The sequence below is a fragment of the Peromyscus leucopus genome, chromosome 1 (assembly GCF_004664715.2).
Source record: "Peromyscus leucopus breed LL Stock chromosome 1, UCI_PerLeu_2.1, whole genome shotgun sequence".
NCBI lineage: Eukaryota > Metazoa > Chordata > Mammalia > Rodentia > Cricetidae > Peromyscus > Peromyscus leucopus.
In genome coordinates, this window is record NC_051063.1 from 63,265,050 (window position 1) to 63,290,030 (window position 24,981).

At 49.5% G+C, this 24,981-nt stretch overlaps 1 protein-coding gene across 6 annotated transcripts in view; it reads left to right on the plus strand.

The window, feature by feature from the left end:
• The window catches only part of Deaf1 (DEAF1 transcription factor), a 34,009-nt gene that overhangs the window by 7,041 nt on the left and 1,987 nt on the right, over positions 1 to 24,981 (plus strand). For all 6 annotated transcript variants that reach the window (XM_028870143.2, XM_028870151.2, XM_028870177.2 and 3 more), the window contains 6 exons: positions 63 to 128; positions 5,808 to 5,934; positions 6,335 to 6,463; positions 6,915 to 7,043; positions 10,927 to 11,174; positions 20,500 to 20,589. In XM_028870143.2, the coding sequence (XP_028725976.1) occupies positions 63 to 128; positions 5,808 to 5,934; positions 6,335 to 6,463; positions 6,915 to 7,043; positions 10,927 to 11,174; positions 20,500 to 20,589 (789 nt within the window). The remainder of the gene's footprint in view (positions 1 to 62; positions 129 to 5,807; positions 5,935 to 6,334; positions 6,464 to 6,914; positions 7,044 to 10,926; positions 11,175 to 20,499; positions 20,590 to 24,981) is intronic.

Consider the following 24,981-nt stretch of genomic DNA (forward strand, 5'->3'; position numbering starts at 1 on the left):
TTCTGTCTATATAATCCTATATTTATACCTCTGTGATACCTCTGGCACCTTCTATGTTTCAGGATGGTATTTTGAACCCCCACGCTGCCTCCTGTACCTGCGCTGCCTGTTGTGACGACATGACTCTCGTAAGTCACTAGATGTTGTGTGCCTCCTGCCTGTGGAAGTTCTGGCCCTCCTTTTCTCAGGGGTTTTCATCTCTGAAGGCTGCTGCCTTCACTGGGTAGAAGGTGCTGTGGGAAGTTCAGGACACAGAATGGGAAAGCTCCATGGAGCCACATGATCCCAACGCAGCATCCCCTTTGAAAGAGGTTCTAGTGCACATGCATGCGGCACTCTGCTCCGTGCTTTCAACCCTGGTCATAGTGTTCGCCAGCCAGGCCTGCAAGCATCAGCTTAAATTCCAGCTACGGGGGAGGCTGGCCCAAGAGGACTGACAGTTCAAGACCTGCCCGGGTTACAGGCTGAGTTCAAAGCCAACCTGGGCAAATTAGTGAAACTCTTGAAATAAAAACCAAAAGCCGGGCGGTGGTGGTGCATACCTTGAATCCAGCACTAAGGGTTAAAAACTAGAAGGTGGGGATATAGCTCAGTGATAGAACACTTACCTGGCATCCCCAACAAGGAAACAAAACCCCCACCTTATCATGGATAGATCTTTTAATGTCCTTGAAATAGCTCCTCATTCTAATTTTTTTTTTTTTTAATTATTTTTTGTTTTTTTGAGTAGGTTTCTTTGTGTAGCCCTGGTTGTCCTGGAATTTACTCTGAAGACCAGGCTGGCCTTGAACTCAGAGATCCACCTGCCTCTGCCTCCCAAGTGCTGTAATTAAAAGTATGCATCACCACACATGGCCTCATTCTAAAGTCTTAACTGATTCAAAAAGAAACATGATCTTTGTTATTGACTTTGCTAAGTATTGCTATGTAGCTTTTAAAAGTGAGATGCTAACATGAACATACTCTATTTGTTTCCACGTTCCTTAATATTACAAATTACTTTCAAGTGTCTTAAACGTAAGCTGCCTAATTAGGATTTCCTTGCTTTAGTTTCATTACTAATCTGGTAAATTACTACGTGACAAGTAAAACTTTAGGCCAGGCATGGTGACATATGACTGGAATCCCAACACTTGGGAGATGGAGTTAGGTGAATTGCTACAAGTTGGAAACCAGCCTGGGTTACATAACAAGTTCCAGGCCAGCCATGGCTATTTAGTGAGACGTCTCCCAAAAAGTTAGAGAACTTTTAAAAATGTTTATTTATTTTATTTTTATGTATATGAGCAGAAGAGGGCATAGGATCCTGTTGAACTAGAGCTAAAGAAGGCTGTGAGCCACCATGGTCCTCTGCAAGAGCAGCCAGTGCTCTAAACCTCTGAACCATCTGCCCAGCTGGTTCCTGAGACAGAGAATAGTTAAAGAATAATTTTAGAATTTTCTTTGACGGTTTCATACATTTGTATGATGTGTCTTGATCATGTACACCTAAGACTCCCCTCCCACGCCCCTGGCTCTCCTCAACACGCTTCACCTTCATGGCCTTTTTTTCATTTCCCATAACTCACTGAGTCCAGTTACTGCTGTCTACATGCATGTGGGTGTAGAGCAGAGAGAAACTGTAATTGGAGAGAGATGCTATGATCTCACCTTTAAATACCAAGTATATTTAAACTTGTTGTTTATTTGTTTGTTTTTGAGACAGACTCTGTAGTCCTGGCCACCCTGGAACTCACTATGTAGACCAGGCGGGCCTCAAACTCAGAGATCTTCCCGCCTCTGTCTCCTGAGTGCTGGGATTAAAGGGTTTGCCATCATGCCCAGTTTATCTAATTTTAATATGATTCTACTATAAAAAAGTTTAGTGAAAATAATATAATTTTAAACATCATTAAAAACCCCCCAAAAAACGGATGGCTGAGACTGTCAGAGAATCTGTGGAGTCACAGAGCAGCATGATTAGTCTTTCAAGAGCCTCAGGACACAAGTCTGAAATTGCCAAGCCCACACCATGGGCTTGTAAGAGTTCTATGTTGCTGTGGTAATTAATCAGTACAGTGTGTGAGCAGGATCTGAGATCTCTTGGGAACTGACCAGAGTCCAGCTGCCAACCCCAAGTTTCCAACATGTGGTGCTGAACCATTGGATGTTCCTGGGCAAGGAATGAGCTTTGACCCAGACTACACTATGGATAAAAGTAAATTCAGATTGTAGCAAAGATCTGAACATGAGATCAAGGCTGTGACATTTAAAGGTAACACATGACACTCTCTTTGTGACCTAGGCTTAGACCCAGAGTTTCTAAAACATGGATCCAAGCTGCAGTCTTTAAATGCCACTCAGCCCACTGGACTCTGTCAGATTTTAAGCTCTGGCTTCCACTAGGAGAGTGGTTCTCAACCTGTGGGTCACAGCCCCCTTTTGGGGGGGGTGTTGAATGATCCTTTCACAGGGGTCGCATATCAGGTGTCCTGCATATCAGATATTTACATTATGACTCATAACACTTTTATGAGCAAAATTCCAGTCATGAAGTAGCAATGAAATAATTTTATGATTGGGTGTCACCCCAGCATGAGGTACTGTGTTAGAGGGTGCAGCATTAGGAAGGTTGAGAACCACTGCACTAGGGGATGTGAGGTGCTCCACTAGACTGTCCCCCAGAGAGTAAGCGGTGAAAACTGGAAGACAACTACTTGACATCTCTGGAGATTGTCCCCAGGGCCCCCCAGGGCAGTAAACACCTAAGTAGAGTGCCAAGTCCAAAGGAAAGAACAAGAGGCGTGGCCAGCTCTCCTCCAGCTCAGGTTGAAGGAGGCTCCTCTCAAGATTGGTCCTTCCCCCCTCAGCTCCCTAACAAGGGATAGGTCACCTCACAGTTGGAGTAGGCTATAGCCTTGCTCACCTGACAGCTATGGGTTACAGTGACTTCCCAACCGTGCTAGGGTGAGACCCCTTACCTCGGCCCTGTATCGGGCTGGCTGGGCCTGTTGCTTGGCTTCTTCAGCTCAGTTTGTTTCTGGGACCAGTTTCCGAATTGTGATGGGCCCTGCCTTAATCCCTGTGCACACAGCAGGGCTGCCTGCCGTTCTGATAGTGTGAACTATGACTCTTTAATGAACTGACTGTTTTTTAGAGCGACTGTAGGGATGTCTAAAGCTAAGAATGTTCTGGGAACAGTGGGAAGACTAGTAGCCACATCAGAGCAAGATGCTGCCTTGCATCAGCTAGAGAGAATCAAGAAAAGCAGCAGCCAAGAAAAGCCTGCTCAGATTAAGAGCAGGTTACAGAGGTTTACCTTTGAAGAGCCATAGATGAACCTGCTCAGATAATGGCAATTTACATGGCAGGGATCTGTCAGCGACTCTGGAACCTACTGTAGCTCTGCCTGTAGGCACCAGCTCAGCAGAGAAGCCAACAGAGGCAGCCAATCAGAGGCCTGCTCTTATCTGAGGCAACTGCACACCCAGGCTGAGCTCTCAGAGACCACTACACCCTGCAGGGAGTGCTTCATCCAGACGACATGACCTCCAACAAAGGAGAGCAGAAAGCCAGGTGTAGTGAGTGTCAGTACCCACTGCGGCCACAGTGTGTCGCCTGTAAGGTCTGGTTGGCAGCTAAACTAAGACATGGGGATGAGCAAGAAACAGACCTCACAGCACAACAGTGTGCAGGTGAGGCGCAGGAGAGGTACAGGTGCAGGTGAGGCGCAGGAGAGGTGCAGGAGAGGCGCAGGAGAGGTGCAGGAGAGGCGCAGGAGAGATGCAGGAGAGGCGCAGGAGAGGTGCAGGTGAGGCGCAGGAGAGGTGCAGGAGAGGCGCAGGAGAGATGCAGGAGAGGCGCAGGAGAGGTGCAGGTGAGGCGCAGGAGAGGTGCAGGAGAGGCGCAGGAGAGGCGCAGGAGAGGTGCAGGTGAGGCGCAGGAGAGGTGCAGGAGAGGCGCAGGAGAGGCGCAGGTGAGGTGCAGGAGAGGTGCAGGTGAGGCGCAGGAGAGGCGCAGGAGAGGCGCAGGAGAGGCACAGGAGAGGCGCAGGAGAGGCGCAGGTGAGGCGCAGGAGAGGTGCAGGAGAGGCGCAGGAGAGGCGCAGGTGAGGTGCAGGAGAGGTGCAGGAGAGGCGCAGGAGAGGCGCAGGTGAGGTGCAGGAGAGGCGCAGGAGAGGCGCAGGAGAGGTGCAGGAGAGGCGCAGGAGAGGTGCAGGAGAGGCGCAGGAGAGGCGCAGGTGAGGCGCAGGTGCAGGTAAGGTGCAGGAGAGGTGCAGGTACAGGAGAGGCGCAGGAGAGGCGCAGGTGAGGCGCAGGTGAGGCGCAGGTGAGGTGCAGGAGAGGCGCAGGAGAGGTGCAGGAGAGGCGCAGGAGAGGTGCAGGAGAGGCGCAGGTGAGGTGCAGGTGCAGGTAAGGTGCAGGAGGTGCAGGTGCAGGAGAGGCGCAGGTGAGGCGCAGGAGAGGCGCAGGTGAGGTGCAGGTGAGGCGCAGGAGAGGTACAGGAGAAGTGCAGGTGAGGTGCAGGAGAGGCGCAGGTGAGGCGCAGGAGAGGTGCAGGTGAGGCGCAGGAGAGGTGCAGGTGCAGGTAAGGTGCAGGAGGTGCAGGTGCAGGAGAGGCGCAGGAGAGGCGCAGGTGAGGTGCAGGTGAGGCGCAGGAGAGGTACAGGAGAAGTGCAGGAGAGGCGCAGGTGAGGCGCAGGTGAGGCGCAGGTGAGGCGCAGGTGAGGCGCAGGTGAGGTGCAGGAGAGGTGGAGAAGCCACAGAGCCACACAAAGAAGGAGGGAAGGGCTGGGCTGTAACTCAGGTGGTAGAGTATTTACCCAGCATGCACAAAGCCTTGCACCACATAAATTACACACGTGTGGTGGCCGCACTCACCAGGTGGAGGCACGTGATGTGCTGGGTAATTGTTGTTAACCTATCCAGAAGAGTGACTCTCAGTTGAGGAATTACCTCAGCCAGATTGTCTTGTGGGCATGTCTCTAAGGAATTTTCTTTTTTCTTTTCTTTCTTTCGTTTTTTTCTTTCTTTCTTTTTTTTTTTTTTTTTTGGAGACAGGGTTTCTCTGTGTAGCTTTGGAGAGTGTCCTGGAACTCACTCTGTAGACCAGGCTGGCCTCAAACTCACAGAGATCCGCCTGCCTCTGCCTCCTGAGTGCTGGGACTAAAGGTGTGTGCTGCTGCCGCTGCCACCCAGCATTTATTTTTATTTTTATTTATTTATTTTTTTCAGGACAGGGTCTCACTGTGTAGCTCTGGATATCATGGAACTCACTATGTAGATAAGGCTGGCCTTGAACTCACAGAGATCCACCTGCCTCTGCCTCCCAAGTGCTGGGATTAACGGCATGTGCCACTACTCCTGGCCCTGAGCTTTTTATTTCTGACATAGGGTCTCACACTGTAACCCAGGCTGGACTTGAACTCATGGCCTCTTGAACATCATCTTGCCTCTGCCTCTTGGTTGCTGAGATTATAGACCATGGCAGCTTGCCAGTGCTTCCTCCGTGTTTCTGCAGACGGCTCTGAGTGACTCTCCTCGCTGCTGCTGACTTTTATTTCAGGCTGTGGTTTTCCTTGTTCTCCTTTACTTGGTCCCACTTCCTCTCTTCTAAGAATCCAAAGCTCCAGATGTTGAGGACGTACGTGTTCTTGCTTGGCAGCTGTGCTGCTCATCTATTTCTTCTGAAAATGTCTTCTCTGCCATTTTGAGGGCTGCGGGGAGGGGTTGGGGGGCTTCTGCTCTTTGCAGAGCTAATAGACTAACCCCATAAGGTGTGGGAAGCAGGCACTGTCAACCCTTGGTCAGCTTTACTTTTCTCCCCAGAGTGGCCCAGTCAGGCTCTTCGTCCCTTACAAAAGGCGCAAGAAAGAGAATGAGCTGCCCACAACTCCAGTTAAGAAGGATTCCCCCAAGAACATCACGCTGCTTCCTGCCACGGCGGCCACCACCTGTGAGTACTAGCAGGGCAGTGCTTTGCTGAGGTGTGAGCCTGTTTCTCTGCCTTCGCCCAGTGGAGGGATTCTCATCTCTTAGACAGTCCGATGAAGTCTTTCCCTTTGATTCAAACTGCAAAGTGTTTTAAAGTTAATTGACATTTTATTTTCTGGCTGGAGCACGGTCAGACTCAGCAGTGTAGCTAGAGGCCTGAATCCTGCCCTGTCCGGCTCTCTCCTCTACGTGCCAAGGTCAAGGGCTTCCTGGTGTCATACCATGTGTGGGGTATGTCACAGTGTATGCTTTGGCCCAGCTCCTGGGATCTCTCTGAAGCCTGAACCTTTGCAAAGAGCAATGCATGCTTGGGGCCCAGTGCCTGGCCTGACCATGAGTAAAATGCCTTTTGCCTTTTCCAGTCACTGTGACACCCTCAGGACAGATCACTACCTCTGGAGCACTAACCTTTGACCGAGCATCCACTGTAGAGGCTACTGCTGTCATCTCTGAGAGCCCAGCCCAAGGTGATGTCTTTGCAGGAGCGACAGGTAAGTTGTCTCAGTATCTGCCTGATATATCCCAAACATCTACGGCAGTCTGTTGCCTGGCTTCTCGGCAAGGGCCTTGAGCAAGGCTAGATCTTGTTAGGAGGCTGGTGGGTATTGGAGAAAAGGCACTGTGACCAACACACAGAGATACGTAGCATTTGTAGACGTTGCTTTAGGCTGACACCAGCCACTAGAAACAGTCCCATGTGTACTTTTAATTATTCTAAGAGTCATGTTAGCAAAGTACATGATGATATCTTTTGTAATAAATTTTATTTCATCAACCACCAAATCCCAATGTGTCAGTCAATTCAAAGTACACACTCTGGGTACTCAGCAGCCTCCCAGGGCTGGTATCTCTGCATTGAGAATGCAGCTGTAGGCACATAGAATTGATTCTGCTGTGCCAATAGCAAAGTGCTGAGGCTGTCTGCCTCTTTCTCACTAACAGTGCAAGAGGCAGGTGTGCAGCCCCCCTGCAGGGTTGGCCATCCTGAACCCCACTATCCTGGCTATCAGGACAGCTGCCAGATTGCCCCGTTTCCAGAAGCTGCATTGCCAACATCACATCCCAAAATCGGTGAGTATAAAAGAATTCATGTGTATGCAGGCTGTTGTCCTCAGAATCGTGGTTTGGCTTGATTTTTATTCTTTGTAGTGCTGCGGCTGGAACCCAGGGTCTCGTACATGCTAGGCAAGTGCTCTACCTCTGACCCATGCCCCAGCCTCAGAATTGCTTCCTGCGAGTGAAATAGGGCTTGTGCTAATGTGTTGTTTGTTTTTTTTTCCCCTCTTGAAGTGCTGGGTCAGGGCTAGCAAGATCCAGGCTTCTGCCTGTGTTTGTAAATAAAGTTTTATTGGACACAGCCATGCTGTTCACTTATGTGTAAGGCTTCTTTTGTTTGTATCAGGCTACTTCCACAGAGACTGAAATGACCTAATATTGCTATTGTCAGGTTTACCCCAGTAGAAATGTGTGAGCAGACTATCTCCTTGCCTTGACAAACGGTGGAATTGGATCAAGCTGTGTCTCGTGTGAGAGACTCTCTTAGTTAGGGTTTCTATTTGATAAAGAGACACCATGACCACAGCAGCTCTTATAAGGGAAACATTTAATTGGGGTGGCTTACAGTTCAGAGGTTCAGTTGTTATTGTCATGGTGGAAAGCAAGGCAGCATGCAGGCAGACATGATGCTGGAGCTGAGCATCCTCACATCTCGATCCAAAGACAACAGGAAGTGGGCATGGCTTGAGCATATATGAGACCTCAAAGCCCGCCACCACAGTGACACACTTCCTCCAACAAGACCATACCCACTCCAAGAAAGCCACACCATCTAATAGTGCCACTCCCTTTGGGGGCCATTTTCTTTCAAAGCACCACAGGGACTGTGCCAGTATCTGTGTCCTTGTACCTGAGAGCAGAGGTGACCCTCTCTGTGTGGGCAGTTTGACCTTGGGTTTTCACTTAGCAGCACATTTGGGGCAAATCTCTGTCAGTACACTTTTTAAAGGTCCACACTATGGATAAAATATTACCTGAACCTTCTCCTGCTGATGAACATTTGTTTTTTATATTTGTTGGGTTCTCCAGCATGAGAAACTTGTCTAAAAGAGCTAAAAATAAAATAAAATCCCTTCCCCTCTCCTGCTTGCTTCATTATCTTCCTTCCCACCTCCCACCTCAAGGCAGGTTTTCCCTGTGCAACAACCCTGGGTGTCCTGACACCAGTAGACTGTAGACCAGGCTGGCCTTGATCGCACAGAGATCCGCCTGCCTCTGCCTCCTGAGTGCTGGGATTAAAGGCGTGTGCCACAGGCCTGTGCCTGGCTCACATTGTCTTCCCTTTTGTCTATCTGAACCCTTCCATCCTGAAGACACACTCCGACTCCACTCCTTCCAACAGAGTTCTGCCTCCTCCCTTGTCCCTGCTGCAGGCTGGATCCTGTGCTGCCCGGGGGACTGTGTCCTTTCCTGCTCATCTGGTACTCAGCTTGCGGGGAACACAGATACTTTATAACATTAAAATGATTTTTTTTTAGGCTGGGCGGTGGTGGCACAAGCCTTTAATCCTGGCCCTCAGGAGGCATAGTCGAGCAGATCTCTATGGGTTTGAGGCCACAGAGCAAGGTCCAGAACAGCCAAGGCTACACAGAGAAACCCTGTCTCAAACAAAACAAAACAAACAAAAATTTGAAAATGACCTCAGGTATTCAAAAAAAGTTACAAATAAAATACAAACAACTTTGTCTCCTAAATATTTAAGAGTAGTTGCAGTCTTCACACAACATGCTTCAGTGTTTTGTTTTGTTTTTTTCCTACAGAGAGGTGGGGCGGGGGGAGATGGTATGGCCAGGCAGTGGTGGCCCATACCTTTAATCCCAGCACCTGTCTGGAAAAACCAAAGACGAAAAAAAGGTTGTGTGAAACTCAAGACTTCAGTCAGCAGGCACCCGTGAGCCAGTGTCTGGTGGCCCCGCGGACTTGCTTCCTGAACTTTGTCCCCTGACACTCGGCCTCTTGTCCGCCTTGTTGGAGGTTACCAACAGCTGTCATGTAGAATGTCCCCTACCCTGACTCTGTGACGTTGACTCTTGTGGCATGGGTTGGTGTGTTTTTGTCAGTGATGGTGCAGACCTGGGATAGACCATGGACTGCTGTGTCTTCTGAGCCCTGTCCTCTTCTTGCTCAGGGTAACCGTGGCACCTGAGTGAGGTAGGGAAGTCTCATGGGAGGTTCCTGAGTCCACAGAGGTCTACAAAGCCTCATCCTGTTTTGCCCAAGCTTAGACATAGGGCTTCCTGTTTTAATCTGTGGGTCATGATTGCTGCTTTTCTGATTTCTGCTCACCCTCCCAGTCTGGAGGAAGGAACCCCATAGGTGGTCTCTGTGTTGACTTGCCCCTCATCGCAGGGACTTTTTTATTTTCTGCCTTAACCAGACAGCTGAGGTTCATCCCAAGTTCCTTCTCTCCTCCCTTCCTTCCTCCCTTCCTCCCCCCCCCCCTCATTCTTTTTGTGTGGAGAGAAGGTGTTCTTTTTTGTTGTTTTGAAATAGGGTCTGGATAGCTCTGGCTGGCATGATCTGGAACTTGCTGGCTTCGAACTCCAAACTCCCAGAGATCCACCTGCCTCTTCTGAGTGCTGGAGTTAAAGGCATGTACCACCCTACCTATCATGTGTGTTTTTGCACACATGTGTATGTATGTGAGTGTGGACATATGATTCCTTTGGTGCACCAGAGCATGTGCGAGTGGAGGTCAGAGACCAACCTCGGGTATGAGTCCTCATCTTCCACCGTATCTGACAGAAGGTCTCTTGTGTTTCCTCTGCCCATGCCAGGCTAGCTCGCAATCCAGAGTGGAATCTCCTGCTTTAACCTCTCATTTCTCCGTAGGCATGCTGGGATTGCAGAGGTGCACTGTCACATCTCACTTTTACAGAGTTTCTGGGATTTGAACTCAGGTTTTTGTGCTTGTGCTGCAAGTGTTTTCCTCACTGAGCAATCTTGCCAGCCCGCATCCCCCTCACCTTTCAGAAGCCAGTGGTGTATCTGGCCTAAGTCACAGTGGCCATGAACCGTTGAGTGCTGGCCTTGTGATGACTGTGTACCTTATCCAGTTCACTGTGGAGACTGGAAAGAGGCTTTGAGCAGTAGAAACAGCATCCTGCAGAAGCCCTGTCACGTGGGGTATTCAAGGCTGTTAGGTGTGTCTGTTCCCAGTACACTCAGTACACTGAGGTAGAAAGGGCCTTGCATCTATACACACACATGTCTACTCTAGACCTACCTGCGGGGCGAGTTCACAGTGTCTAGTGAGCATAAAATCACAGTATGTCTGGTCCCTTCCTTTTATCCTGGTGGCCTTCTTCACCAGTCATGACAATCATGACTCCCACTGTCCTTAATAATGCCCACATTGACTGCAGACCCCAGAGAGACTTTGCAGATGAGCCTTGGTTTCCCTGCGTGTGGGGTGGTTGAGTCTCCATTCCCTGTCCTTGGTGTGTTTTCCTGTGGCTCTTTCCTTCCCTGTTTCATGGCTGCCCCTTCTCTGGGTGCCTTGCTTGCCATTTATCTCTCTCGGGCTGTCGGTCTCATGATGTGAGTGATCAGCCCTTGAGGAAGACTTTGGCTGATCACATTAGACATGTGAGGATGTGAACAAGGAGTAGGGACAGGACCTTTTCACCTTTCATTACCAGTTTGTCCCCTCGCCACCTGTCTCACACCTGAGTAGGCTGTATGAAGCTTGGAAGTCACTAACCTCTTTTTTTTCTTTTTTTCCGAGACAGGGTTTCTCTATAGTTTTGGTGCCTGTCCTGGATCTCACTCTAGACCAGGCTGGCCTTGAACTCACAGAGATCCACCTGGCTCTGCGTCCCGAGTGCTGGGATTAAAGGTGTGCGCCACCACTGCCCGGCGTCACTAACCTCTTGTTTGTCCCACATTCTACCTCCAGTCCTGACATCCCTGCCTGCCTTGGCTGTGCCACCCTCCACCCCCACCAAAGCTGTCTCTCCCACGGTGGTCAGTGGGCTGGAGATGTCAGACCAGCGGAGCTGGCTGTACCTGGAAGAGATGGTCAACTCCTTGCTCAGCACAGCCCAGCAGCTGAAGACGCTGTTTGAACAAGCCAAGCAGGCGAGCTCTTGCAGGGAGGCCGCGGTGACCCAGGCGAGAATGCAGGTTGACGCCGAGCGGAAAGAGGTAATGTGAGCTTAGACCTGTAGCTGTATCGTTATCCTCCCCTGGCCCTGGGATAGCATGATTCCCGTGCTGGCCCACGAAGCTTACTGCCCCACTATCCCAGGGGAGAGAGATCTGGAAAATAATAGGTAGCAGACACTGATAGAACATTTGTGTAAGATTAGTGTATTTCAGCAGGGAAGACAGTTTTATATATACCAACCGTTATTTTTGAATGCATGGTATTCATAGATGTTTCTACATTTAGGCTATCTTTATGTAGTAAGACATGTCTCATATTTTAACTTTGGAAAAGTGTCATTTTGTGTGGCTCTGATGCATATCACACTTTTCCATCTTCTTTGCAATGACCTGTGGGCCATGGAGGGTTGTGTGACCTTGTGACCACCATGTTTTCCTGCAGCTTCCTCTACCGCAAATGCCCGATGCATCCCTAGCATCAGTTTCCCAAAGATAAATGACTATTAACATTTTCTGTGTTTGGATTTTTTTTTATAATCAAGGCAAAATTCAACCACAGTAAAATGCCTGTATCCTGTGCAGGCTGCACGAGCTTGGGCAAACATTATCACACTGAGGACGCCCACCGCAGTGGCTCCCAGTGTCATCCCCAGCCTTCCTACCCCTTCCACCCGTCCGATTTCCACTGCAGAGGTCAGTACCGACCTGTGGCGCTCCACTCCAGTGCAGAGGCTGAGCTGTGTGCCCTTCCTGTCTTGTTTCTTTCTCTCAGCACAACACTTGTGGGTTTCAAGTTTCGTTTTCCTTCAGTTATTCTAGCAGCAGTTGTGGGAAAGACTTTCCTTTCCCCATTCAGAGATCTGTTGAAAACTAGTTGATGGCTTGATGTAGGTCAGCTTTCACACTTAATCTAGATCACTTAGAAATAGGTGTGACTCTCGAATAGCTGAGGAGTTTCTGTATTTCTTATGGCAGTCGGCTCTGTAGAATGTTCTCTGTGAGATTTTAGCAATTTTTTTTAAGTATCTATTTTGTGTTGGTTTTGTTTTTGAGACAGAGTCTCTCTGTATAGCCCTGGCTAGCCTGGAACTCACAGAGCTCCACCTGCCTCTGCCTTCCAAGTGCTGAGTGATGAATACTGGTATTAAAAGTTGCACTACCACACCCACCTTGGTGTTTTGAGACAGGGTGTTATGTAGCCCAGGCTAGACTTTAACTTGTTATGTAAATGAGGTTGGCCTCAAACTTGGGGTCCTCCTCCCTCTAACCCTCAAGTACTAGGATTATAGGCATAAGCCATCATGCCTGATGTGTTTTTTGTTTGTTGGTTTTTCTTTTTTTTCTTTTTTTTTTTTTTTAAAGATTTATTTATTTATTATGTATACAGAAGAGGGCGCCAGATCTCATTACAGATGGTTGTGAGCCACCATGTGGGTGCTGGGAATTGAACTCAGGACCTCTGGAAGAGCAGTCGGTGCTCTTAACCTCTAAGCCATCTCTCCAGCCCCAGGTTTTGGTTTTTCAAGACAGGGTTTCTCTTCGTAGTCCTGGCTGTCCTGGAACTTGCTCTGTAGACCAGGCTGGCCTCGAACTCACTGAGATCTGCCTGCCTCTGCCTCCCAGGTGTTGGGACTAAAGGTGTGTGCCACTCCCTCACCTAGCTGTTTGTTTTTGGAGGCAGGAACTTCCTATTTTGCCCAGACTAGCCATCTCATGATCTTCCTGCCTCAGTCTCCCAGTGTTGATTTCCAGGACTGTGCCACCTTATCCTGCTTAAGAGCTTTAGGATTCATTTTGTGCTGCTGTGTGTGCTCTGTTTTGATGAGTGTTGCTATGTAGTCGATAATGGCTTAACTCCATTGGCTTAGTTTCAGTATTCTGTAGCATTATTAGGCCACAATAATTTGGCACTATTTAAGTCTTTAGGCTTTCTTTTGGCCTGAGGAGCTCCATGGGGACTGCATACATGTGGTGAACCCACATACATGAAATTAAAACACTCATACACATGAAATTTTAAAAATATATTAACAAAAGGAACCTACTAGCCATCAGTTGGCTAAGGTGGCTGGGCTTGTGTTGAACCTGGGTTAGGAACAGGCCTTGACTGCTGCTTCATGGCCAGAGTCACATGGCTGGTGGGACTGAACCAGAGGGAAGTGAAGAGCCCTGTTACCATCTGCTCCTGGGTACAGCCAGGCAGATATGATGACAGCTTTGATGAATGTGCTGGCCCCAGCAGCTGGTCCCTGAGCTCTTGTGAAATGGTGAATTCTAAACTAGAACTCAGATCCTTTGAGGACCGGCCTTGTTAGCAACTCAGTAGGTATGAACTCAAAATCCTACAAGGAAGGCTCTACACAGGGATCCTTGAATGTACAGAGTGGGAGGGGAGGGACGCAGGTCAACAGTTCAGGTGGCTTCCTTTTTAACTGCAGAAAGTGCGAATTTTCTTGAGCGATTGGCTGAAACACTAACACCTAAACACACCAGCTGGCGTTAAAATGAGTTTGCATTCCCTGGGCCCGTACTATCTGAAAAAACACTCCCATGCCATCGAAGTTTTATTTGCAAGTAGTCCTGTTGATCATGGCGTAGGAAATGGAGGTTCAGAAGGCAAACAATGCTTGCGTGTGAGTGGAAAGACCGTGTTGGGACCCTTTCCATTTGGGGTGTGTGGACTAGGACAAGCTGAGAAGCCTCACTGAGGGGCTTTCAGGACAGAGTGCGGCATTAACACAGCTGGAGGGGTCCGAAGGCTGCCAGCTTTCACATTTTATTTGGAATTTTAAAAGAAATCAAATTTAGCCTAGCTGAAGCAAGTCATTACAGGATTTTGTGTGTATGTGTGCCAGTTTTAACAATGAGAGATTTTCATGTGTGTGTCTGTAATTAGATCTGCAGAGACTAACCAGGGCAGAGAAGAGGATGCCCTTGCCTGTCAAGGGCACTGTGTCCAGCAGAAGCCAAGCTGGCTGGGTAGCCTCGGGGTCTTATATCAACCACTGCATCCAAGAGCCCTTGCTCACTTGCTGAGCAGTTCCAAGTTTCAGGTGCAGGAGTGGCCCCGGTGAAGGCCCATCTGCTCAGACTCTGATGAGGGAGGGCTGTTCTTGCCCTCTCCGGAATGAACTTAACATCCACTAGAGTAAGACAGTCCCAGAGGAGGAGCGTGCTCCTCCACTCTTGTCTTCCGGGCTGCTGACCAGATGCCAGTGCTCATCTCTGAGCCCCCACGAAGCTCCTGTCTATACAGCAGTGGGACAACCTGGAACTGTTGGCCTCAGCCTCGGGGAGGAGCCGTCCTTATGGCTGGGTGGTGATTCAGTTAGTGCTTACACCTGCCCAGGGCATAGAAAGGCACAGACAAGAGGCTAGGGGTGGTGGTGGTGGTGGTGGTGGTGGTGGTGGTGGTGGTGGTGGTGGTGGTGGTGGTGGTGGTGGTGCACACCTTTAATCCCAACAGGGAATGAGTTGAAGGCAAGCCTGGGCTACATAGCAAGTTCAGGCCAGACAGGCTACCATAGTTAGAATACTTGGCTTTCTCCCACACAGCCAGATCAGCCAGCCATGGCCCTTTCCAGGGACTTGCTCTTGGTTCCAATTAGATGCTGTTAATCCAACCCCTTGGTCTGTGTCTGCTGGCAGTCCTGCTTCTGATGAATCTTGCGCATTTGCGGCTTTCCTCTTATTTCAGTTGCTTTGTCTAGGAAACAACACACCTATCCTGTGCTCACTTGAGGCCTCCTTGCCCCACACACCCCCACCCCACCTCCTTAGGTGATACTAAGTGGTGCCAAGGGAGGATGCTCAAGACTCCTTTTTCGTGGCCAGCACCTGCAGTGACCAACCATTGTAGGAACAACCTCTAGGCTTCTTTCTATCCATTCAGGGTGAATGTCCACCTGGCCATTCATCCATCCGTCTGTGAGAGCCTCTAGCCTGGCCTGCATGGTGTAAGTTGGGTGGGTTCCCTGTTTCAGCCAGCACACAGCCGTCCTGCTTGCAATTTGCAGGCTTCAGGCATGTGTGTGGACCAGGCTCTGGCAGGTTCTTCAGGCATGTGTGTGGACCAGGCTCTGGCAGGTTCTTCAGGCATGTGTGTGGACCAGGCTCTGGCGGGTTCTTCAGGCATGTGTGTAGACCAGGCCCTGGCAGGTTCTTCAGGCATGTGTGTGGACCAGGCTCTGGCGGGTTCTTCAGGCATAAGTGTAGACCAGGCTCTGGCAGGTTCTTCAGGCATGTGTGTAGACCAGGCTCTGGCGGGTTCTTCAGGCATGTGTGTAGACCAGGCTCTGGCAGGTTCTTCAGGCATGTGTGTGGACCAGGCTCTGGCGGGTTCTTCAGGCATGTGTGTGGACCAGGCTCTGGCAGGTTCTTCCGATGCCCAGGTGCCAGCCACTGCTTCCTCTCATCCTCTGTGTAACCTCTGGAGGCCAAGCCTGCAGAAGTAGAGCTGCTACCTTAAAGGGACAGGCCACGGTGCTGGAAAAGGAGCCTTTGGAATTCTGCCTGCTTGTGTCTGAAAGGAAGACTGTCCTCTACCCAAGTCTGACCCCATAGTACACGTCTTACATACTGCAGGTGCTCAGAGAGGGGTGCAGGGTCCCTTTTGTGTTCTCTGAGGACAGTTGGAAGTGCTCCTCCTGAGATTCACCATGCCACCTGCAGCTCGAGAGGTGCCCCTGCAGGCATGTTCCTGACAGATAGACACTGACAGTGGAAATCACCCTGAGAATCAATGCACAGGCCCAAGATTCCAGATACTGAACACTCATCTGTACCTTATCTTCTCTGCCTAGCTCACGTGTATCCAGCATTGACGATGTATCCATCAGACAGAGCTTAGATGGGACACAGTTGTGGACAATCATCCCAGTACTGCTGCTTTCTCACCCAGGGCTATGGATAGTCAGAGAAACCCATAGTGCACAGCTGTGGCTGTTGGCTATAATCCATCTTTTCTTTTCTTTTTTTTTAAGATTTGTTTAAAAAAAAAAAAAAAAAAGCCGGTCGGTGGTGGCACACGCCTTTAATCCCAGCACTCAGGAGGCAGAGGCAGGCGGATCTCTGTGAGTTCGAGGCCAGCCTGGTCTACAGAGGGAGATCCAGGAAAGGCACAAAGCTACACAGAGAAACCCTGTCTCGAAAAAAAATAAAACAAAACAAAAAAGGTTTGTTTATTTACTATGTATACAGAGTTCTGCCTTCATGTCAGGAGAGGGCACCAGATCTAATTACAGATGGTTGTGAGCCATCATTTGGTTGCTGGGAATTGAACTCAGGACCCTTGGGAGAGCAGCCAGTGCTCCTAACCTGAGCTATCTCTCCAGCTCGGCTATCGTCTGTCTCATAAGACCAACACTATCGTCTGTCTCATAAGACCAACAATCTCTACACACTCCTTTCTGGGCCTGGGGGCCAAGCACCGTGAAGACTGGTCCTCAGTGTCTCATTCACACTCACCCCCACTTGGTGGCATGGGGGCTCTTACACAAGTGCACACACACCTTTCTTGATTGCTGGCCTAGGCTGGTCCGGAACTCGCAGCCCCCAGTATCTACCTCCCCAGGGCTGGGACTGGCTGTCTGTGTCTTCTGTGCTTCTAATAGACTAGGAAAATGAGACTGTGGCAGCAGCTACATGTCTGTCTTCTACACGTTTCTCCTGCAACTTCACCAGCAAGCACAGACACAGAGGAAGCACAAGCGCTTGACTGCTCAAGATGGATCGGATTTAGCAGACGGTCTGTAAACTGCTGGTGAAGGAGGCAGGATGAGGGTGGAGGAGAGGTACTTCACTGCATCTTTGCTTCCCTTGTCCCACCGAGAGGGGTCGTTCAGAAACAGGAGAGGCCAGATGGACCTGCACTGGGTGCTGTGAACAGATGTATCTGAGGATCTGCGCAGAAACAAGGCTGGTCAGAGGCCGAGGGGCACGTGAAGTTCACTGGAACTGGAGAGGAATGGCTTCACGTTCTCTGGGCCATCGTCTCTGGGCATAGTTCTCAGTTGTAAGATCTTGGGGTCATGCTGTGAGAAACCAAGATCCTTACTTCATAATAAGAGTACAGGAAAGCTGGGCGGCGGTGACGCACACCTTTAATCCCAGCACTTGGGAGGCAGAGCCAGGCAGATCTCTGAGTTCGAGGTCAGCCTGGCGTACAGAGTGAGATCCAGGACAGGCACCAAAACTACACAGAGAAACCCTGTCTTGTGGGGGGGAAGAGTACAGGAGAGTCAGAATGAATGAAGAGTGACACGTTCTGTTGTTGTTTTGGTCTTGTAAAGTCAGGCCTCAGCCTGGACAAAAGGCAAAATGGCCTGCGTGCAGATTTGCTGCAAAATGGTGTTTATTCTAGTTCCTGGTCGCATTTCTCTGCTCCCTGGACTTCTTAGCTGGGCCCTTCATGGAGATGCACTCTAGTGTCCAGTGTTGCCCCCTCCCCAGATCCTCACCCTGTTGGTTCAGGATACAAAGCCTTATCTAGTGTATGTCCTGGGGCTCAATATTCTCCCCTGATCCGTGGACTCAGTCACACAGCAGACTGCCTGTGACTTTTCAACCCTAGGATGAACTGAGAGCCCAGACATGCAGGTGACAGCTAGGGAGGATGGGGCCTAGTGTCCCCTGCTTATCTGTGAGTCTCTGCTGAGCTCAGTGCATCTCACACTGAAAACGGACTGTAATGACTTATTTCTTAAGAGAGGTGAGATTAAATAAAGGTGCTTGCTGGGGTTGGGGATTTAGCTCAGTGGTAGAGCACTTGCCTAGCAAGCGCAAGGCCCTGGGTTCGGTCCTCAGCTCTGAAAAAAAAAAAAAAAAAGAAGGCTCTTGCTGCCAGATTTGATGACCTGGGTTTGATCCCTAGAACCCACATGGTAGAAGGAGAGAACCAACTCTTACAAGTTGTTCTCTGACCTCCACATATGTACCATGTCATATATGCTCAAATACACACATAAGAATAAATGTAATAAAGAACTGAATGTCTTCAAGGAAGAAGTCGAGAACAAAGACAGGTGGATTTCTGAGTTTGAGGCAAGCCTGGTCTATAAAATGAGTTCCAGGCTAGCTACACCTAATTGTTTGGGGACAAGGCATTGAACCACCCCAAACATGTGCAGCTCCCAAGTTCAAGTTAGACTTAAAGGTCATTTGCAGAACCAATGGCAAGTACATTATTGAGATTATTCCTTGAGCAATTTCAGGATTATTGAACATTTTATAGGTAATCTTTTCATCGTATTGCTTGGATCTTTTGTGAGGAATTGCTCAGTTACCTGTGATGTGCAGTTTGTATAATTTAGAAATGAGTGACTCCTAGAGTAGTGGGTGGCGTAGCTGCTTGTTGTACATATTCCTGCCACACTGTAAGTTGACACTGAATCTGGCCTGGGTGCTGTGCCCACGGACCGTTCACTGGCCCTTCTGAGACACAGGGCCTCGGCACCCATTCTTTCTGAGGCAGAGGCCAAGGACTCGTGCCTGTTAGCAGTTGTTATGAAGCTGCTGAGGCCGTGATGCCCTCAGACTCCAGCCTCATATCTGGGCCTGCTCTTTGGACCACATGTCCTCCTGTGAGTCCCGTGGCCTCTGTACTGAGATCACTGTGGTGATCTAGGAAGCTCAGAAAGGGCTTTTTCAGGTCACTCTGGCAGCACAGATGGGTGTCCCTGGAGTGTGTGCACCTCTGCTGGCATGGAGAAAGATTGTTTCTGATTTAAAAAAAAAAAAAAAAAAATGGTCATCTTCCATTTTTTCAGAAAAGCTGCCGAATTAGTACAGAGGGTCCCTGTGACCATCACAGGCTGTCCTCCAGGAGCGTGTCATAGCCCCCTTGTCCTGCCTCTGATCACAACTGCCAGCTCCACAGTGACTTTCATTGTCACTGCCTTTTTTGTTGTTTATGCTCAGGGCTGTCTGGGGCACACAAGCTACCCCAGCGCGAGGAGGGAGGGGTGTCTCCCCAGCTGCGTAGGCCTGGCTGCTCTCCTGTTCTCTGAAGAGTCTGGCGGCTCATCTGGACTGTTGAGGCGGGCTCTTCTCACAGCAGAACTGACAGGTGGCTTCCGTAAGAGGAACGTGTGTTCTGTCTTACCCCATCCCTGTGTTCAGCGCCGCCCTTGCAGCCTGGACCGGGGCGTCTGCCATTGTCTGCTCTGCTCTCTCTGCAGACCGGGTCACTGAGCAAGTTCACTTGGGGCTCTCCCGAACAGAGTACCCATAGACTCTTCAGACCCACTTATCTCCCGCACAGCTGACCTATCTGGCCACGCATTTCCAGCAGGGTGAATGCGCTGAAGTTTTGAGATCTCTTGCTGTGGCCTGTGCTGTCTTCTTAGCTTCCGTGTGTCTGGATCCTCACCCCTCCCTGCTGGTGCCTTCCTAGACTCTGACCTACCAACTCTGTCTATGTGGTTATGGACTTTTTTTTTTGTAGTATTTAGTCATTCAAGGTGGAGGCAGGGTTTGGAATCTTGGTTCAGTGCTAGTGAGTTCAGCTAAGTCACCCAGGATCTGCAGTTCATACTTTCTAAAGGGAATGAGGTAGCTGACGTTTCGCAGGTGGGAAGGTGGTCACAGTGAAGATCACAGAAGAAAGCTGACATTCAGAACAAGAGTCTACAGGTAACTGTTGTGTTTCCAGCATCCCACAAAAACTATGGTCAAGCTGGCCTGGGTAGCGTTGTGAGCACAGCAGTCACATCTGTATATTGTGTATGTTGGTCACAGCAGGCTGCTGCTCATTGCCCCAGCAGCATAGATCCCTCCATCCTGTGTGACCCAGCAACACACACGGGCACCCTTCCCAACCCTGTAGCCCAGTCTCAGGTTTTCTGGTTCCTTCCATCCTGGAAAGTGTTTGTTGATAGCAATCTTGCAGTTGCCAAATGCCATACATAATCACTTACTCCACAAAAATTAGTCATTGAGAGGTTGTGTTCAGCACCTCAGTTCATTAGCCGTCCTCCCCTAATGTAGCTTAAAAAAATACACCAAACGTCAGGCGATCAGTGCTGCTTCAGTGAAATGACTCTGAACAGCAGTGGGGGAAGCCTTGGCCACCACTGGGGTACTAGGACCCAGACTCCGTAGTTGATACACTCGAGGAAGTGTGTCCAGGGTTGAGAACTTCCCCCGACCAGGCTTTCTGTACCCACATGGCTGAAAGGGAGTCTCCTTGGCGTTCCAACACTGACGTTCTGGCACATGGTTCAGGGCAAACTCAGATAAAGGGGAAGGCCAGTTCTGGACAACCGAAGAGCACTGGGACGGACACGTTCCATAAGGCTGTGCCCGGGTTCCTGCCCCGGAGCCTGGCACCTGCTGTGACACTGACATGCGTTTGTCCTTCTTGCAGCAGTCCTGTGTCAACTGTGGCCGGGAGGCCATGAGCGAGTGTACCGGATGCCACAAGGTCAACTACTGCTCCACATTCTGCCAGCGCAAGGTACTGTGCCTGCTTACATGCCTGCATTGCCTCAGCCTTTTCTTCCCGTCCAGTGTCCTGTCCAGGGGCCTAGACAGGTGGACTCGCTCCAGGTCCCTATGGGCCAGAAGGCTGGCTTCAGGGCTGTGGGCCGTCTAGAAGGTCTCGGGCAGAGGCTGCCTGGAGCTGCCTGCTGGACACTCTGCAGAAGGCCAAAGTCTCCTCGAATCCCCAACACCCTCCCTCACCCACCCGTATTGGGTCTGGGACTATACCTTCCCCTTCTGCAGGCTTCCAACTGGATCTGTGGGATGAGAAGGCATGTGTGTATCTGTGTGCCCATGGTGAGACATGCTGCACTGGTAGAGAGTCAGTGTTCTGAGGGTGCATCATCATGTTCTATCCCAGCAGGCCTCACAGAGCATTGTAAGAATCGTGGTTCACGGTGGCTTTGTTTATATTATTTAACCATTGGCTCTGAGAACATTAAAGAGAGTTTTTTCTTTTTTTCTTTGAGACGGGCTTTCATGTATTTCAGGCTGGCCTAGAACTCCACATGTAGTCAAGAATGACCTTAAATTAGGTAGGCAGTCTTCCCCTTGAGACACATCTCCAGCCCCAGCCCCAGTCACCTGGAGTCTGTGGCACTGGTTCTGGGGATGCCGAGGAGTAGCCTTAGGCCCTTGGGTGGGTCTAGGTGTGTGAATAGGGAAGCAGACCTGTCTCAGACATGCTCAGTAGTCACTGCAGGTTCAAGCTGTGTCGGCAGACAGAACCTTCCATAAGGCCTGGCGCCTTGCCGAAACTTGGCAGGCTAACAAAATGTAGATATGGGAAGATAGTCATGAAGGGCAGCTTATGAAGTGGACATGTGTTCCCCACCCTGACGTCCACAAGGAAAGTGTGATGTTCTCACCCTAGTGGACTCCTGGCAGTCCCATGTGGCCCTGGTGAGCACACAGGAGCCAATGCCTCTAGGGTTTAAAGGGAAGCTATGGCCTATGTTCTCCGGTCATCTCTGTAGCTGCACTTGTCTCCAGGATGCCAGAGATTTGGGGAACAAAATCGGAAGTTCATCTTCTGAAGTCTACTAACAAGCTTTTGCACTGAGAAAAGTTCAGCCAAGTTGTTCCATTGGTACTTGGGGATGCTGGGACATGAGCCAGGGCCACTGGAAGAGAGATCATAGTGTACAGGTAACCAAGGAGCCTCACTGTAGCACAGATTCTAAATGGTCTTATTAGTAAAAACCCGGAGTCAGATATCAGAGTAAATGCTGAAAAATCAGAGAAGCAGAACAGCCAGCCTCAAGTTCTTACTTTTACAAAATCCTTGGCCGAAAGGGTGCCTGACCTCCTGTCTCCACACAGCCATATCACTTCCTGTCTCCACGTCCCTAGTGCTGAGATTAAAGGCATGAGATCCCAAGTGCTGGGATCAAAGGTGTGAGCCACCACTGCCTGGCTCTGTGTAGCCCAGGGAGGCCTTGAACTCACAGAGATCTGTTTGTCTCTGCCTCTGCCTCCCAAGTGCTGGGATTAAAGGTGTGTGCCACCACTGCCTGGCCTCTATGGCTAACTAGTGGCTTAGCTGCGCACTCTGATCTTCAGGCAAGCTTTATTTGTTAGATCACAAAACATCACCACACCTCACTCCCAGCCGGAAGCTTCTGGAAGTGCTGGCACAGGCTCAATAGAGAACTTGCCTCAGTGTGGGCTTCTGTCTCAGCCCTCACTTCGTGTTCTGGGAGCTTTGATTTTCGGAACAGTATGGAAGAGAGATTCCACTTCTTGGAGACACCATGCTAAGTCAGCCCGCTCCCCCCCCCACCCTTTCTTTCTTTCTTTCTTTCTTTTTTTTTTTTTTTGGAGAGAGGGTTTCTCTGTGTAACAGCTCTGGCTGGCTTTCCTGGAGCTCTCTTTATAGACCAGACTGGCCTCGAACCCACAGAAATCGGCCCGCCTCTGACTTCCGAGTGCTGGGATTTCAGCCCCTTTTTGATGTCCTTCGTCAATAAAGACAAATGCTCCAGCTTTCTTTTTTCTTTTCTTTTGTTTTGTTTTGGGTAGGACAGCACTTCTCTCTGTAGCCCTGCAGAAATCCACCTGCCTCTGCCTCCCGAGAGCTGGGATAAAGGTGTGTGCAACTTCTTCATTTGAAATGATATAAAATGAAGGTAGGGGACTGGAGAGATGGCTCAGTGGTTAAGAGTGCTCTGTTGCAGAAAACCTGGGTTCAATTTCTAGCACCCACGTGATGACTCACAGCCATCTTAATTCCAATACCAGGGCATCTGACACCCTCTGTGAACACCAGGCACAAACAGTACACAGACATCTGTGCAGGCAAAACACCCATACACATAAAATAAGAATAATAAATAAATCTTTTGTTGTTGTTGTTGTTTATTTGTTTTTGAGGCAGGGTTTCTCTATGTAGCTTTGGAGCCTATCCTGGAACTCGATCTGTAGACCAGGCTGGCCTCAAACTCATAGAGATCCGCCTGGTTCTGCCTCCTGAGTGCTGGGATTAAAGGCATGTGCCACTGCCGCCCAGCAATAAATCTTTTTTTAAAAAGTGAATGTCCGTATCCATAATTCTCATATTGGCTTCAAAGGGAACACTAGCAGGGATCTGAAGAAACAGGAGCCAGAGGCCACTTTGAAGAAGTGGTAACTTGTGAAGAAGGTAACTTCCTCACCTATTTCAACTAGGCACCTGAAAAGTTGGCTATTTTTGGCTTTCTTGTGTGCTAGATAACAGTCATAGCCTGTTTTGTTTTTAACTTACACAGTGTTTATTTTTTTCAAACCCCATGTGAGCTGTATGTCAGGACATCTTGGGGTTTTTTTTTGTTTTTTTTGTTTTTGTTTTTTTGTTTTTCCGAGACAGGGTTTCTCTGTGTAGCTTTGCGCCTTTCCTGGAACTCACTTGGTAGCCCAGGCTGGCCTCGAACTCACAGAGATCCACCTGGCTCTGCCTCCCGAGTGCTGGGATTAAAGGCGAGCGCCACCACCGCCCCGGCGTCAGGACATCTTTAATCGGTCCTGATTTACATGCCATAAAATCCCCTTGGTTTATATTCATATATTCATGAATATATGAATATATATGCATGAACTTTAGAGAGTTACAATAACCCAGTGCATTTTCTTTTCTTCTTTTTTTTTTTTTAATTTAAATTTATTTATTTCACGTACATTGGTGTTTTGCCATGGGTGTTGGGTCTCAGGAACTGGAGTTACAGACAGTTGTGAGCTGCCATGTGGGTGCTGGGAATTGAACCCGGGTCCTCTGGAAGAGCAGTCAGTGCTCTTAACCACTAAGCCATCTCTCCAGCCCCAACCCAGTGCATTTTCAAACATCCCTTGAAAGAATCCCTGGTGCTCCCCGACCCTGCTGCCTCACTTGCCCCCAGGCCCTGGTGGGGATAATCACCTTTCACGTGTACATTTGCTTGTTGTAGACATTTCATAGCGAAAGGGGCACAGCTGGTGCCCCTGGCCCACTGCAGCCGCTCCGTGGCTCACTGGATGTTGTTCTGCTGTACTGGGAGCTGAAGGCCGGCCTTGTGTGTGCCAGTGTTCTACCACTGGGCTACACTTGGTCTTTTTTGTCGTTTGGTTTGTTTTTAATTACATTTATTTATTTAGTATCCCTATGGGGGACACATGCCATGGCACACACATGGATGTCAGGACAACCTGAAGGAGTGGGTTTTCTCCTCTTCCATATGTAGATCCTGGAGACTGAATTCAGATCATCAAGCTGGATAGCAAGTGACCTTTTCTACTAAGTCATCTCAAAGCACCCCCCTCCAGTTTCTGTTTTGTTTTTGTTTTGGGGTTTTTTGTTTGTTTATTTGTTTTTAGTTTTTTGTTTTCCGAGACAGGGTTTCTCTGTAGTTTTGGAGCCTGTCCTAGATCTCGCTCTGTACACCAGGCTGGCCCTGAACTCACAGAGATCCTCCTGGCTCTGCCTCCTGAGTGCTGGGATTAAAGGCGTGCGCCACCACGGCCAGCTTGTTTTTTTTTTTTTTCTTTTTTGACACAAGGTTTCCTATGTATCCCAGGCTGGCCTTTAACTTGTGACCCTTCTTGCCATAGCATCCCAAGTGCTGAGGGATTCCATTCCTAGACTAACAGCTTAACTTTCAAAAACGGTGTTAAAGTTTTAGTTATGCTGGGCTTGGCATACACAGGAGAGAATGTGTGGGAATCTGCAGATTGTGCACAAGAGTGTGCAGGCACCTGCAGGAGCCGCAGGGTATCCTGAAGCATCAGCTGAGGGTTAGGAATGGCTTGTGCCCTCAACACACACCTGCTGCACGTTGCCCACATGACATGACCTGTCTCCAGGAACTCTAGAGTGAAGGTGTGTCTTTCCCACCATAGTGCCAGGCTTTTTTGCTCC